The sequence below is a fragment of the Dama dama genome, chromosome 30 (genome assembly GCF_033118175.1).
Source record: "Dama dama isolate Ldn47 chromosome 30, ASM3311817v1, whole genome shotgun sequence".
NCBI lineage: Eukaryota > Metazoa > Chordata > Mammalia > Artiodactyla > Cervidae > Dama > Dama dama.
In genome coordinates this window covers 71,183,612-71,199,517 of record NC_083710.1, presented here as the reverse complement: position 1 = coordinate 71,199,517, position 15,906 = coordinate 71,183,612, and the positions used below count along the sequence as shown (strand labels likewise).

The 15,906-nt window shown below is 38.6% G+C and overlaps 1 protein-coding gene across 1 annotated transcript in view; it reads right to left on the bottom strand.

The window, feature by feature from the left end:
* LOC133049356 (ATP-binding cassette sub-family C member 4-like) overlaps positions 1 to 15,906 on the bottom strand; it is a 335,592-nt gene that overhangs the window by 21,083 nt on the left and 298,603 nt on the right. Inside the window, exon 26 of the mRNA XM_061133334.1 lies at positions 6,999 to 7,154. Within this exon, the coding sequence (XP_060989317.1) occupies positions 6,999 to 7,154 (156 nt within the window). The remainder of the gene's footprint in view (positions 1 to 6,998; positions 7,155 to 15,906) is intronic.

Sequence of the window (15,906 nt, the reverse complement as noted above, 5' to 3'; positions counted from 1 at the left end):
AGAGAAAAACCAAATTAACAAAATTAGAAATGAAAATGGAGAGATCACAACAGACAACACTGAAATACAAAGGATCATAAGAGACTACTATCAGCAGCTCTATGCCAATAAAATGGACAACTTGGATGAAATGGACAAATTCTTAGAAAAGTAAAACTTTCCAAAACTGAACCAGGAAGAAATAGAAGATCTTAACAGACACATCACAAGCAAGGAAATCGAAACTGTAATCAAAAATCTTCCAGCAAACAAAAGCCCAGGACCAGATGCCTTCACAGCTGAATTCTACCAAAAATTTAGAGAAGAGCTAACACCTATCTTACTCAAACTCTTCCAGAAAATTGCAGAAGAAGGTAAGCTTCCAAACTCATTCTATGAGGCCACCATCACCCTAATTCCAAAACCAGACACAGATGCCACAAAAAAAGAAAACTACAGGCCAATATCACTGATGAACATAGATGCAAAAATCCTTAACAAAATTCTAGCAAACAGAATCCAACAACATATTAAAAAAATCATACACCATGACCAAGTGGGCTTTATCCCAGGAATGCAAGGATTCTTTAATATCCGCAAATCAATCAATGTAATACACCACATTAACAAATTGAAAGATAAAAACCATATGATTATCTCAATAGATGCAGAGAAAGCCTTTGACAAAATTTAACACTCATTTATGATTAAAACTCTCCAAAAAGCAGGAATAGAAGGAACATACCTCAACATAATAAAAGCTATATATGACAAACCCACAGCAAGCATCACCCTCAATGGTGAAAACTTGAAGGCATTTCCCCTGAAATCAGGAACAAGACAAGGGTGCCCACTCTCACCACTACTATTCAACATAGTGTTGGAAGTTTTGGCCACAGCAATCAGAGCAGAAAAGAAGGAAAAGGAATCCAGATAGGAAAAGAAGAACTAAAACTCTCACTGTTCGCAGATGACATGATCCTCTACATAGAAAACCCTAAAGACTCTACCAGAAAATTACTAGAGCTAATCAATGAATATAGTAAAGTTGCAAGATATAAAATTAACACACAGAAATCCCTTGCATTCCTATATACTAACAATGAAAAAACAGAAAGAGAAATTAAGGAAACAATACCATTCACCATTGCAACAAAAAGAATAAAATACTTAGGAGTATATCTACCTAAAGAAACAAAGGACCTATACATAGAAAACTATAAAACACTGATGAAAGAAATCAAAGAGGACACAAACAGATGGAGAAACATACCGTGTTCATGGATTGGAAGAATCAATATTGTCAAAATGGCTATTCTACCCAAAGCAGTCTATAGATTCAATGCAATCCCTATCAAGCTACCAACGGTATTTTTCACAGAACTAGACCAAAGAATTTCACAATTTGTATGGAAATACAAAAAACCTCGAATAGCCAAAGTAATCTTGAGAGAGAAGAATGGAACTGGAGGAATCAACCTGCCTGACTTCAGACTCTACTACAAAGCCACAGTCATCAAGACAGTATGGTACTGGCACAAAGACAGAAATATAGATCAAACGAACAGAATAGAAAGCCCAGAGATAAATCCACGAACCTCTGGACACCTTATCTTTGACAAAGGAGGCAAGGATATACAATGGAAAAAAGACAACCTCTTTAACAAGTGGTGCTGGGAAAACTGGTCAACCACTTGTAAAAGAATGAAACTAGAACACTTTCTAACACCATACACAAAAATAAACTCAAAATGGATTAAAGATCTAAATGTAAGACCAGAAACTATAAAACTCCTAGAGGAGAACATAGGCAAAACACTCTCCGACATAAATCACAGCAAGATCCTCTATGACCCACCTCCCAGAATATTGGAAATAAAAGCAAAACCAAACAAATGGGACCTAATGAAACTTAAAAGCTTTTGCACTACAAAGGAAACTATAAGTAAGGTGAAAAGACAGCCCTCAGATTGGGAGAAAATAATAGCAAATGAAGCAACAGACAAAGGATTAATCTCAAAAATATACAAGCAACTCCTGCAGCTCAATTCCAGAAAAATAAATGACCCAATCAAAAAATGAGCCAAAGAACTAAACAGACATTTCTCCAAAGAAGACATACAGATGGCTAACAAACACATGAAAAGATGCTCAACATCACTCATTATTAGAGAAATGCAAATCAAAACCACAATGAGGTACCATTACACGCCAGTCAGGATGGCTGCTATCCAAAAGTCTACAAGCAATAAATGCTGGAGAGGGTGTGGAGAAAAGGGAACCCTCCTACACTGTTGGTGGGAATGCAAACTAGTACAGCCACCATGGAAAACAGTGTGGAGATTTCTTAAAAAACTGGAAATAGAACTGCCATATGACCCAGCAATCCCACTTCTGGGCATACACACTGAGGAAACCAGATCTGAAAGAGACATGTGCACCCCAATGTTCATCGCAGCACTGTTTATAATAGCCAGGACATGGAAGCAACCTAGATGCCCATCAGCAGATGAATGGATAAGGAAGCTGTGGTGCATATACACCATGGAATATTACTCAGCCATGAAAAAGAACTCATTTGAACCAGTCCTAATGAGATGGATGAAGCTGGAGCCCATTATACAGAGTGAAGTAAGCCAGAAAGATAAAGAACATTACAGCATACTGACACATGTATATGGAATTTACAAAGGTGATAACGATAACCCTATATGCAGAACATAAAAAGAGACACAGAAATACAGAACAGACTTTTGAACTTTGTGGGAGAATGTGAGGGTGGGATATTTCAAAAGAACAGCATGTATACTATCTATGGTGAAACAGATCACCAGCCCAGGTGGGATGCACGAGACAAGTGCTCCGGCCTGGTGCACTGGGAAGACCCAGAGGAATCGGGTGGAGAGGGAGGTGGGAGGGGGGATCGGGATTGGGAATACATGTAAATCCATGGCTGATTCATATCAATGTATGACAAAACCCACTGGAAAAAATAATAATAATAATAAAAATTAAAAAAAAAAAAAAGTCAAAAAAAAAAAAAAAAGACTCTCCTTATCTTACAAAGAAGCCCTGACCACTCACCTGATGCTTAAAACAGCCTGGGACCCAGACAAAAATCATACAAGTGGTTACAAATGGGACAGATACAGAACAACAGTTTTAATGATTTCAGTCCCAAACCAGGAAACTTGCCCTCCACTAATGTTTATGAAGCCTAACTACAGCTGCTGCTTCCTTGAGTCCTAAAAACTCTGTCCTCATTTCTAATCTGAGAACCTTTAAGGTGCGGCTCATCTCCCTGTGTCAAGAATAAGGACCCAGAGTTGTTTTAAATCTTAGTTTGCTTTCTTTATTTTTTGTAATCCTGTAGCCTCTAAACGAGTTCAATCACTGGCTCAGGAAGACCCCCTGGAGGAGGAAATGGCACTTCAATATTCTTGCCTGGAGAATCCCATGGACAGAGAAGCCTGGCAGGCTACAGTCCACGGAGTCACAGAGTCAGACACAACTGAAGAGACTTAGCAGCAGCAGCCTCTAAATGAACTGATCATCATCCATGTTCAGAAGAAAGAATATTGTTTGCCGGCAAAAGAAATGAATATAAGTCCTGTAAAGTTCTCTTTTGGTAGCTCCAGGGAGCAGTTCAAAGGGATTTAACAAAGACTTCTGACAGCATTGGTCTGGAGTCCAGTTGTATTTGTTTACTAGTAATAGAACATCCACCTCTTCTGAGTTTTGCTCTCAATGAAGAAAAAAGGGAAAAGAAAGCCAGGTAATTTGGGATGTCTTAGAGAGAGACAGCTCTGGTTTACCTCTTTCAACCTACTGCAGAAAACTTGGGAAATAGAAATACCAAAAGAGCAGAGTGGGCTATTTAAAAAAATACCTAACTTTTGCCTTGATTTTTCAAAAATCTATTACATATAAAAATGAATCCGTTTAATCATAATAAACAGATCTGTGCTGATCTGTGCCAACCTTTGGTCTGCAATCATAAACACTCAATTTGCAAGGAATCTCTCTTCAACTGAAAACATTTTCCTTGTGCTAACAGCATAACAGTCTCTAGGTGCAGAGAGTCATCCAAAGAAGTTTTGAAATCCACTTTTTCAGATTCTTTTAGATAAGCAGCTACTACTTGAATGTAATCACTCCATCTTGTTCTTTCTGGGGAACATATCTAGTTCACATCATGAGTATAAAGGATGCATACACTTCAGCTCCCTGTTGTTTAAGAAAAGTACCTCGGAAGTGCTTTCAGTTTTTACTTATTCCTGAAATTTTGAACATAAATCGAGGAGTACTTTCTTAAGAATATAGTATTTTTTTCTGAAAGCGTACTGCCACCCCCCATGACTCTAGGATTGGTGCTCTATGACACCATTTCCCTGCTATGGTTCTTATGCAGGTCCTTGGTGCTATCACATCTCCCACAGTTCTGACTTGCTCGTGGTGGGGTCAACAGTGATGGGGATGAGCCTAGCGGGTAGAGAGAGAGAGATGATCCGAGAAGCTCGCTGCTGTTCCCAGGATCACAGGGAGCAGGGAGCCAGGGAAGATGGCATGGGCCTGGCTCACCTAAGTGGAACAACTCAAAGAAACAGCCTTGGGCTCCCCCTCTGCAGAGTCTCCTCTCAGCTTCCTAGGTTTCCTAAATCAGGGTGTTGAGACACAAGCATCACTGCTTCCTACTCCTTTGAGGAAGGGGGATGTAAGCTTTCTGCACTCAGACAAGTAACTTTAAGTAATCAAGTCAACAGACTTTCTCCATCTCTGTAGTCAGCAAGACATTGTAAAAAGAAAGGACTCTTGGCTGGGGAGGGCTAAGATTTTTAGTATCTTCTGACATTTACTAGCCCATGACACATAAGTGAATAAACTTGTTTCTAAACTGATACTGTTCAAGTGAAGGACATAGCACTACAAGAAATATCTTCCTGTTTTGATCTGTACTTATTCACTTTTGTAACATTTTAGAGAATCGCCAAAATATTTCCTGAAAATTATACTTCTCTAAGAAGCAGAACAAAGGAAAACAGAATCAGAGACCAAGAAGAAGTGGTCAATTCAACTTTCCACCATCACAGCAGCCAGATACTGGTTTTATATGAAGCATTCCACACACAGACCTATTAAGTCCTCACAATAGCTCAAGGAGTTGATACTTGTTAGCTGCCTTGTAAGGGAGAGAAAATTGAGGTGCACAGAGATGGAATTCCATATCCCATATTCTTCTTCACTATTCTCTACTGCTTGCCTGTTTGTTGCTGTTGTTGTTCAATCACTAAAGTGTGTCTGACTCTTTGCGACCCCATAGACTGCAGCACACAAGGCTTCCAAGTCCTTCACTATTTCCCAGAGTTTACTCAAACTCATGTCCATTGGGTCAATGATGCCATCCAACCATCTCATCCTCTGTCACTCCCTTCTCCTCCTTCCTGTAATCTTTCCCAGCATCAGAGTCTTTTCTAAAGAGCCAGTTCTTCACATCAAGTGGCCAAAGTACTGGAGCTTCAATTTTGACATTGGTCCTTCCAAAGAATATTCAGAGTTGATTTCCTTTAGGATTGACTGGCTTGATCTCCTTGTTGTTGAAGAGACTCTCAAGCATCTTCTCCAACACCACAGTTTGAAAGCATCAAATCTTTGTCATTCATCCTTCTTTACGGTCCAACTCTCACATCCGTGCATGACTACTAGAAAAACCATAGCTTTGTCTATACAGACCTTTGTTAGCAAAGTGATGCCTCTGCTTCTTAATATGCTGTCTGGGTTTGTCATAGCTTTTCTTCCAAGGAGCAAGTGTCTTTGATTTCATGGCTGCAGCCACCATCTGCAATGATTTTGATGAAAAGGACCTTTTTTTGGTGTTAGTTCTTGAAGGTCTTGTAGGTCTTCATAGAATCATTCAACTTCACCTTCTTCAGCATTAGTGGTTGGGGCATAGACTTGGATTACTGTGATGTAGAATGGTTTGCCTTGGAAACAAACCAAGCTCATTCTGTCATTTTTGAGATTTCACCCAAGTACTGCATTTCAGACTCTTTTGTTGATTATGAGGGCTACTCCTTTTCTTCTAAGAGATTCCTTAGAAAATTTCCTACTCCATTTCTTCTAAGAGATTCTTGCCCACAGTAGTAGATATAATGGTCATCTGAATTAAATTCACCTATTCCCATTCATTTTAGTTCACTGATTTGTAAAATGTTGATGTTCACTCTTTCCATCTCCTATTTGACCACTCCAATTTACCTTGATTCATGAACCTAACATTCCAGCTTCCTATGTAATACTGTTCTTTACAGCATCAGACTTTACTTTTACCACCAGACACATCCACAACTGGGGGTTGCTTCCACTTTGGTTCAGCCTCTTTATTCCTTCTGGAGCTATTTCTTCACTCTTCTCCAGTAGTATATTGGAAACCTACTCACCTGAGGGGTTCATCTTTCAGTGCCATATCTTTTTACCTTGTCATACTGTTCATTGGGTTCTCAACGCAAGAATGCTGAAGTGATTTGCTTGACTCATTAAAATCTTTTATTAATCACTCATTTATTAAAGTCTCCCCAAAGCATCCATACACTCTGTAGTTCTTAAAGCCCCACAAAAGCCCTGCAGGGAGATAATCACCTTTAAAAAGTTAACTTTATTTCCCATAAGTAAGACACAACTTGTGTTTCCCTATAGAATTCTCTCCAGTGCTAAATCATTTATCATATTGTTCTCAGAGTTGTGTGTTATCAGTGGATAAGACTGTGGCATCTGGCAAAATTTTGAGTCTAAAAATCTATCTGGATAAGTTATTAAATCACATACACACAAACCAAAAGAACAAACAATAAAACCTGGTTTCTGATTAAAGTATCTGTTGAAAATACCTGCTGTTAAAAATATGCTCTACTGAAGGGGAAGATATTAACCCTTTCACTCGTTTTTAAAATCAATCAAATTAAAAGCAATTAAGCTTAGATACTGGATGAAAAGGACATGTGAGAATGTTCTGATGTACATACTTGAGGTATGATTGACATTTTCTCCCTTAAATCATGAAGTCCAATTTTGGTTGTCAAGATCTTATCAATCCAAACTCTACCTTCAGGCTCTGACAATCTAAAGAGGGCAGCAATGAAAGAACTTTTTCCAGCTCCTGTTCTTCCCACAATGCCAACCTGTGAAGAGATCCAGGAGGGATTAAGAACTAACAACATGCAACAAACCTGGGAGAAACCCTGGTGGTTGAAGATGAATTTTAAAAGCTGTATATTGAATATAGTCTATACATTTCTCAACCATGACACTATTGACATTTTTGTTTAAATATTTCATTGTTGTGGGGTGGGAGGCTGTCCTGTGTATTGTAGGATGTTTAGCAGTAGCCATGGACTCCACCCACTAGAGGCCAGAAGCACCCCTAAACTGACAACCAGAAATGTCAGACGTTGACATATGTCTTCGGGTTGAGATCCCCTGGTCCAAAGGAGAGTTAAAAATAACAGAATCAATCTACTAGAAACAAAAATTCAGAAGTTGCCTAAGTGTTCCATAAGAAATAAATCTTTAGTTTTTATTTCTACTGACTGCGTATTTTGAACCTTGATAATTTTGTGGATAATCTCATAGAGATATCAACACAGCAAATAAGAACTGTTACATATAAATAAGTATACATTTTCCCAGAGTTCTATTATTTAAAAGGGTTTATTCTCTGGGCTTCCCAGGTAGGGCTGGTGGTAAATAACCTGCTTGCTAATGCAGGAGATGTCAACCACGCAGGTTCAATCCCTAGGTTGGAAAGATTCCCTGGAGTAGGAAATGGCAACCCATTCCAGTATTCTTGCCTGGAGAATCCCATAGACAGAGGAGAATGCCAGGCTAAAGTCCATACGGTAGCAAAGAGTCAGACACGACTGAGTGACTGAGCACAGACACATTCTCTGGTAGAGAAACTAAGCCACTTCAAGGTATTAAATGCCTTGATTATATTCTGTCTTGAAAGGAATCATTTTAAAGTTACAAAATACTCATCTCAGTGTCTTAAGAGACAGTAGCCAGTTGGCAAAACAGATATAATAAAATCAACAACAACACAAACATTTGCTATTTATATGGAACCTTTCATCTGAACAGTTCAAAAGGCATTTTACAAACCAATTAATACTTATAGTTAAACCTTGGAAAGATATATGTCAAGTATCAGTCTAGTTATTTAAAACCAAGGCAGAAAGAAATTAGGTACATTAAAAAGAAGATCAAAGAATCACAATAATGCAGGTAAAATGCTGGTTAGGAATGAAACTGTATTATAAAAGTTGGCTTTTCACTGTGTGCTATAAACATGTATGCAGAGCACTATATAAAGTAGCCTAGACATGGAAGCAAACTAAACGTCCATTAACAGAGGAATGGATAAAGAAGATGTGATACATACATAAAGGGAATACTACTCAGCCATAAAAAGTCATGAAATGTTACCATTTGCAGCAACATGGATGGACCTAGAGATTATACTAAGTGAAATAAATCAGACAAAGGCAAAGAAAATATCATGTTATCACTTACACGTGGAATCTTAGAAAAAAATTATACAAATGAACTTATTTACAAAACAGAAACAGACTCACAGACAGAAAACAAATTTATGATTACCAAAGGGGAAAGTGGTGGGGGGATAAATTAGAAATTTTGGAGTAACATATACACACTACTTCTGGAGGAGGGCATGGAAACCCACTCTAGTATTCCTGCCTGGAGAATCCCCATGGACAGAGGAGCCTGGCAGGCTACAGACCATGGGGCTGCAAAGAGTTGGACATGACTGAGCGACTAAGCATAGCATAGCACATAGACATTACCATATATAAAATAAAAAAGGTCCTACCCTATAGCTTCCCTGGTGGTTCAGATGGTAAAGCATCTGCCTGCAATGCGGGAGACCCAGATTCAATCCCTGGGTCGGGAAGATCCCCTGGAGAAGGAAATGGCAACCCACTCCAGTACCCTTGCCTGGAAAAATCCCATGGATGGAGGAGCCTGGTGGGCTACAGTCCATGGGGTCACAAAGAGTAGGACACAACTGAGTGACTTCACTTCACCATATAGCACAAGGAACTATACTAAGTATTTTGTAATAACCTATATGGAAAAAGAATCTGTACATCTGAATCACTTTGCTGTACACCTGAAAGTAACACAGCATTGTAAATCAACTATACTTCAATAAAGATAAATAAAAGCATGTATGCAGAATCTGGCTTTTTTATAGCAATGAGGTTGCATAACTGCAGATTCCCTAGTGAGAGCTTCTCAAAAGATGATTTCATCTCTATTTAGGAATTTGGAATTGATGATGGGCATAAGACACACTTTCAATCATTTGTAAGTTAATTCAGTCAGTAAATTTTTAAAATTCACAGCTTTAAAGAGAGAAGAATTAAATCTTTCTGAGCACTGATTATATTCTGGGAACCTTACATATTTTCTCATTTGAATACCTTCAAAGTTCCAAAGCTTATTCTGTAAGATCAATAATGGCACTTCAAAAAGGAATTTATCTTTACAGAAATTACATGTAAGACAAGTAGCTTTAGTTGATTTCTCTTTGTAGCCAATTTTCTATCTTAATTTATTTAACACTGATGGGTCATTTTCTGCATATAGGCAGGTTCTTCAGCATACATGCATAGCTCATATATTTTGTGCACAGACTGATCTGGGCAACATGGCAGGTTCAGTTCCAGACCACCGCAATAAAATAAGTACTTCAATAAAACAAGTCACACTTTTTTACTTTACCCATCCATATAAAAGTTATGTGTATGCTATACTATATTCTGTTACGTGAGCGATAGTGTTACATCTTAAAAAAAAAAAAACAGTATTAGTACCTTAATTAAAAAAAAACTTTATTGTTTAAAAATGCTAACTATCAACTGAGCTCTGGCAAATTATAGCAGTAACATCAAAGATCATTGATCACAGATCATAACAAATATAATAATAATAAGTTTGAAATATTGTGAGAATTACCAAAATGTGACCCAGAGACATGAAGTAAGCAAATTCTGTAGGGAAAATGGTACTGATCCACATGTTTGAGGCAGGGCTGCCACAAATGTTCAATGTGCAAAAAATGCAGTATCAGTGAAGCACAATAAAACCAGGTATGCCTGTATTTCTGGGTGTTCTCATATGTGAATCAAAACACATCAGGACATAGGTGAGAACTGTGTTGTAAGAAAGTCTGTGAGCAGGACTATGAGCTACAAACTCCAAAAAGGAAAGAAAACGGCAACTCAAAGAAAATCTGGCCCAGGCTATTTCTACCATTCAGTTTTCAAAGCTATGTCTGGAAGTCTTTCCCAGGTCACCAAAGGGTTGTGCTAAGTGCCTGTGGGGAATGTCACCAGTATCAGAAATTTCACATTCTTAAATCCAAAAGTACTTGGAAACAATCTTACCTCAGCTTTAAAACTTCTCCCTTCTGTTTTTCCAACCAGGCCAGGGTTGGTCTCTGACAACCACACCAACTTGCTGACATTTGCCCCTGGATCTATCTCCATACTGATACATTGAACTCCACATGATTAACATCAAATATCCCCACGAAACAGCCACTTCTGACTTTCCTATTTTAATCTCATTACTTCTTTCCCAGGCTCAAATGTCCCCTTTATTTCCAGCTTTCTCTAATTCCAGCATGGTACCAAGACCTACAGATTCTATACCTGCAATGTTTCATGACTCAATCCCTTATTTTAATGACCAGAATCATTATGTGAGTGACAGGCTGTGTTAGCTTTTAAAAAACCAAACAAATCTTTTTATTAATCATAATCAGTGCAAATAAATCTAGAAAGTAAATAAATGCTAGTCATCACCCTGCACTCCAATAAATCCATTCCTAAGATATTGATGTATTTTCTTTCTGGATGTGTGTGTGTCTATGTGTGTGTATGTTGCATACAAAAACTCATTTAAACAAAATGAGATATGAACATATTGCAATTTATTTTCATTTAGTAATCACTAAAAATATTTATTTTAATGACTATATAATATAGTATGTGTGATAATTTATTTAATAAACCCCTTACTGGTGGATATTTAGCCAGTCTCTAATATTTTGCTATTATAAATAACTGTGTGTTAAATATCCTTGAAGCCAAATCTTTGCAAACAACTGTCATTATTTTCTTAAGATAAGTTCTCATATGCGGAATTGCCAAGAAACAGGTATGGACATTTTTAAAGTAGACTCTTAAGTACTACCAAACTACCTCCAGAAATATGATAGCAATTTCTACTCTCAGCTGTTTCCCTGCACATTCACAAACCCATGTGTTATAACTTTGTTTTAATTTACATCAGTTTGATTTCAAAAAGTGGAATCATGTTCCCAGGACATCTTCCTGGAGGCACAAGAGTTCCTGGCTCCCTGCCTCTCACGTCTGCCCACTCTGGTGCACGTTCTCTCACTTCTCAGATTAACCTCACAAAGGCTGGTTCTGTGCCCATCACTCCACCCCAGGATATCTGACCTTTCCATCCTTCATGTCCATGAGTCAGTTTCCTTGGGGTCACTAGGTAGTTGTGGAGTTGAACATGAAAGTGTGTTATACATCTTATAGTTCACTTAACTGAATATCAGGTGCCTAGGTCTTCATTCACAGAATCAGAGCATCATGCTTTGCTTATGCTAGCCCCACTTCCTGGAATGACTTTCACATACATTTCCACCTGCTTGAATTCTAATCACAAGTCACTAAAGCCTCTCTTTAGTCACTAAAGCCTGTGTAATTCCTTGGAAATGCTGTACTTGTCCCCTCATGGGGGCTTGTTTCAACCCTAACAGATGTTATATCATCTTTTAATAAACTTCCATAAAAGTTCTTACAAAGTTAATACAGCATTTTTCTTGTTCTTCAATTGGACTATATGTGTTGACAGTAGGATCTGCATTGGATTTGCCTTTGTATTATTTGTGTTACCTATGGTATCCTGTGCAAAAGAAGCTTCTGTAGGAAGCTGAGGTTTTTAACTCAGGCTGGAGAAATGTATGAAAGACCTATTACTATATTGTTTAAGAATATGATAAACTGGACAAAGAGACAGACACAGCAGATGGATTCTATAGCCATAAATACAATTACAAATGGCTAAACTTCTCATTTTCATGAGATAGACAATTTATAAGTAAACAAAGTATAAGTGATTATGGTCATTTTACACCTTATGAAAATGACTGCTATCTTTGTCCAAGCATGTACTGCATGCTGATCTCCATGCTGGGTGTTTTATGTACCTTATGTTGTTTAAGTTGTACAACTACTTTAGAGATTAGGTCCTGTCACCTCCATTTTTCAAAAGAGAAGATCAAAGCTTAGTTAGATGAACTAGTCTGCCTGAATTAATAAAGTTTTTGAGTGCCAGGATGGTACTTATCCCACATCTGTTAGGTTCTTTTCCATTCTGCTGATGGCTTCTTTATCACCTGGTTGGCCTGACTCCCTATTATGTCCCTCTGGCTAACTAGAACAGAGAAAGTGGGGAGAGGTGTAGCTACAGTTAAAGGAACAGACCTAACATGGAGATCCTATGGCCAGAGAGTTTAAGCAAGACATGGATACGGGTGAGTATAAAGTAGTGGGTGGGACAAGAAGGACAAAATCTCTGAATGAAGAGCATGACTGAGATCAGGCGGGCAGGCTGTCAGCAGGAAAAACCAGCACTTACAGGTGGGCTGGGGAAGAACCTGCAGCTAAATGGGACACCAGGTTCCCCAGGAAACAGGCAAACAGACCTCGGGCACTGCTTGGGGCAGCAAGACTCATTTTTTACCCCATCAGGTGGTGAAAGAGCTGCACCTACACTGTTGTGCAGGGCTGTCTCTGACTCCAGGTCCAGGCAGGGCTGAGCCTGTGAGAAATCCCTCCAGTCCCTGCAGGAGGCTGGTGTGGGGAAGGCTGTAGCAGAATGAAAACTGCCTGTGATGAAGATAGACTCACTGAAAAGATGCAAAGAAATGCAGTGGAATCACACAGTCTTAGATTATAATGTAAAGGCATGATTTGCAGAATATAAATATGAATCTGTAGGGTGGTAAGTGACACAGAACTTTCTAGAGTCTCATGCTCAGACATAAGAGGGGTTTGGGTGATTCATGAGCTTGATTTCAAACTGTCACAGAACATTTCATGGAAATCATGGGTTATGAGTCATCAAACACTGTCTATGGGAGAGAAAGGACTTTACTAGGAGGTCTTGTTCAAATGTGATGCTGAGTCAAGAAGTCTGGATAAGAATGGGATTCTTCATCTCTAAGAAGCTCCAGTAGATGCAGGTGCTATTGACCCTGGCACCACAGTCTGAGTCATGAGGAATTAGGAAGCTGGTAGAGAAAGTGGCACAATTTGGGAGTGGGGGGAGGGGTTGCTGAGGAAATATATAAACAAGAAGAAAATGAAGGAAACTAACATATTTGCACATTATATCAAGGTCTAGTAAGCATCTATAAAAATATATTATCCAAGTAATAACTCCAAGAAAGAAAAAAAGTAAATCAGAAAGGAAAACACCAATACAGTATATTAACGCATATATATGGAATTTAGAAAGATGGTAACGATGACCCTATATGCGAGACAGCAAAAGACACACAGATGTAAAGAACAGATTTTTGGACTCTGTGGGAGAAGGCAAGGGTGGGATGATTTGAGAGAATAGCATTGAAACATGTATATTACCATATGTGAAATAGATCGCCAGTCCAGGTTTGGTGCATGAGACAGGGCGTTCAGGGCTGTTGCACTGGGATGACCCTGAGGGATGGGATGGGGAGGGAGGTGGGGGGGGTTCAGGATGGGGAACACATGTACACTCATGGCTGATTCATGTCAATGTATGGTAAAAACCACTACAATATTGTAAAGTAATTAGCCTCCAAATAAAATAAATAAATTTTTAAAAAAGAATAAATATATATACATATATATATATTCATACACATATATATAAAACAAACCAAAATCAATCTACCTCTAGAGCTGAAAAATGGCCCAGGACTCTCTAAAATGATCAAATAAACCATCAAATCATCTAAATGAAAAGCTCAATCCACATTCAGAGTCTGCACAGGAAGCCTAGGGTGCTATTTACCTCATTTTGGGTTTTTATTTTTGCTTGCTATTTCTTCTATAAATTAGAAACCAGCATAGTATCTATTAATTTTTCCCATTTACCCTAACTTCCAGGAATTGGGACAGCAGAGGAAATGAGGGAAAGAGAATAAAGCCCCACTTCAGATGGTCTGGCTCACTCCCACGTGCCCAGCAACCTCTGTCAATCAAATCCAACACAAAAGGGTGTCCAGGAGGGACGGAAGGCTGGGACAGGTGAGCAGGAGAGAAAATCTGAGGATGTACACAGATGGAGTGAAATCACTTGATGAACTTGCTGACCGGTTATAATCTTTAAATATAGAAATGAAGCTAAAAGTGATACCGTGAGTGGACCATGACACAAATCAAAAGTCATGTAATTGCAGTCATTAATTCAGTCTCCAGATTCAATCATCCCTCAAACATTTTAGAAGCTCAGCTAGTCCTATGATTTGAGAGTTTTAAGATATAAAAATATAAATATGTTATGCCCCTAAGATATAGATAATTCATATTTGATGTCCTTGGGGGAAATTTAAGACAGGAGCAAATTGACAGAATTATGTTTACAGTGGGAAATCTGATGGACATACCTAACTGCTAGTAAGCAAACATCATCTATAGTGATTTTAAGAATAGGATTGCATCATGAGGTACAGTTACTATTTTCCCAACCTACACTGAAACTGGAAATACTTAGGAGCAAGCTTTTGCCATGTGACTAACTGAAGCTGCTGTCTGGACTGTAGCCTGCCAGGTTCCTCTGTCCATGGAAATTCTCCAGGCAAGAATAGTGGAGTAGGTTGCCATGCCCTCTTCCAGGCCCTGGATATCATTTGGGCATAAATTTAACATTCTTTCATGTCACAGGAGCTTCCCAGGTGGTGCTAGTGGTAAAGATTCTGCCTGATAATGCAAGTAGAGGTAAGAGACCTGTGTTCAATCCCTGGATCGGGAAAACCCCCGGAGAAGGAAAGGGCAATCCATTCTAATATTCTTGCCTGGAAAATCCCATGGCCAGGAGAGCCTAGAGGGTTGCAGTCCATAGCATCACAGAGAGTCACAAGGGTACGATTCATTAAATATGGCTACAGTCCACTAGGTGGGTCTGAGTTTTAAAGAGCAGTTCCTAAAGTATTTAATACATCTAGAAAACTGGTTACTTACAAGGAGGTGCCTTGTGTGTGTGTTTTGGTTACTGGTTGCACTTCTCCGTGTATTACTCACTCAACCTCACAGCCAGCAGTCCCTCAGCACTCTCTCTGTGCCCTGCAGAACACTTTCTGGGAAACAAAGATAAAAATAAGATGCTCCCTGATCTTTAGAAACCTTAGGGTACTCTGAGACACAGACTCAGAATTACAAAACATGTCAAGGTGCTTTCTTTTAATTGTGGTAAAATACATATAACATACACATTGCCAATTTAACTATATCTAAATTGACAGTTTAGTCTTAAGTTTTCATATTGTTGTGCAACAAACCTCCAGAATATTTTTTGCCATTTATTCTTTGTCTTGTAGAACTTAAATTCTATACTCATTAAACAATAACTCCCTACTTTCCATCCCTCTGTCCTTGGTGACCATCATTCTACTTTCTGTCTTTAGTAATTTGACTACTCTAGGAACCCCATAAAGGTGGAATTATATAGTATTTGTTTCTTGTGTGTCTGGCATATTTCATTTAGTATGATGTACTCGAGGTTTATCCATGGGTCAGAAATTCCTTCCTTTTTAAGGCTGAATAATATTACATTGTAAGG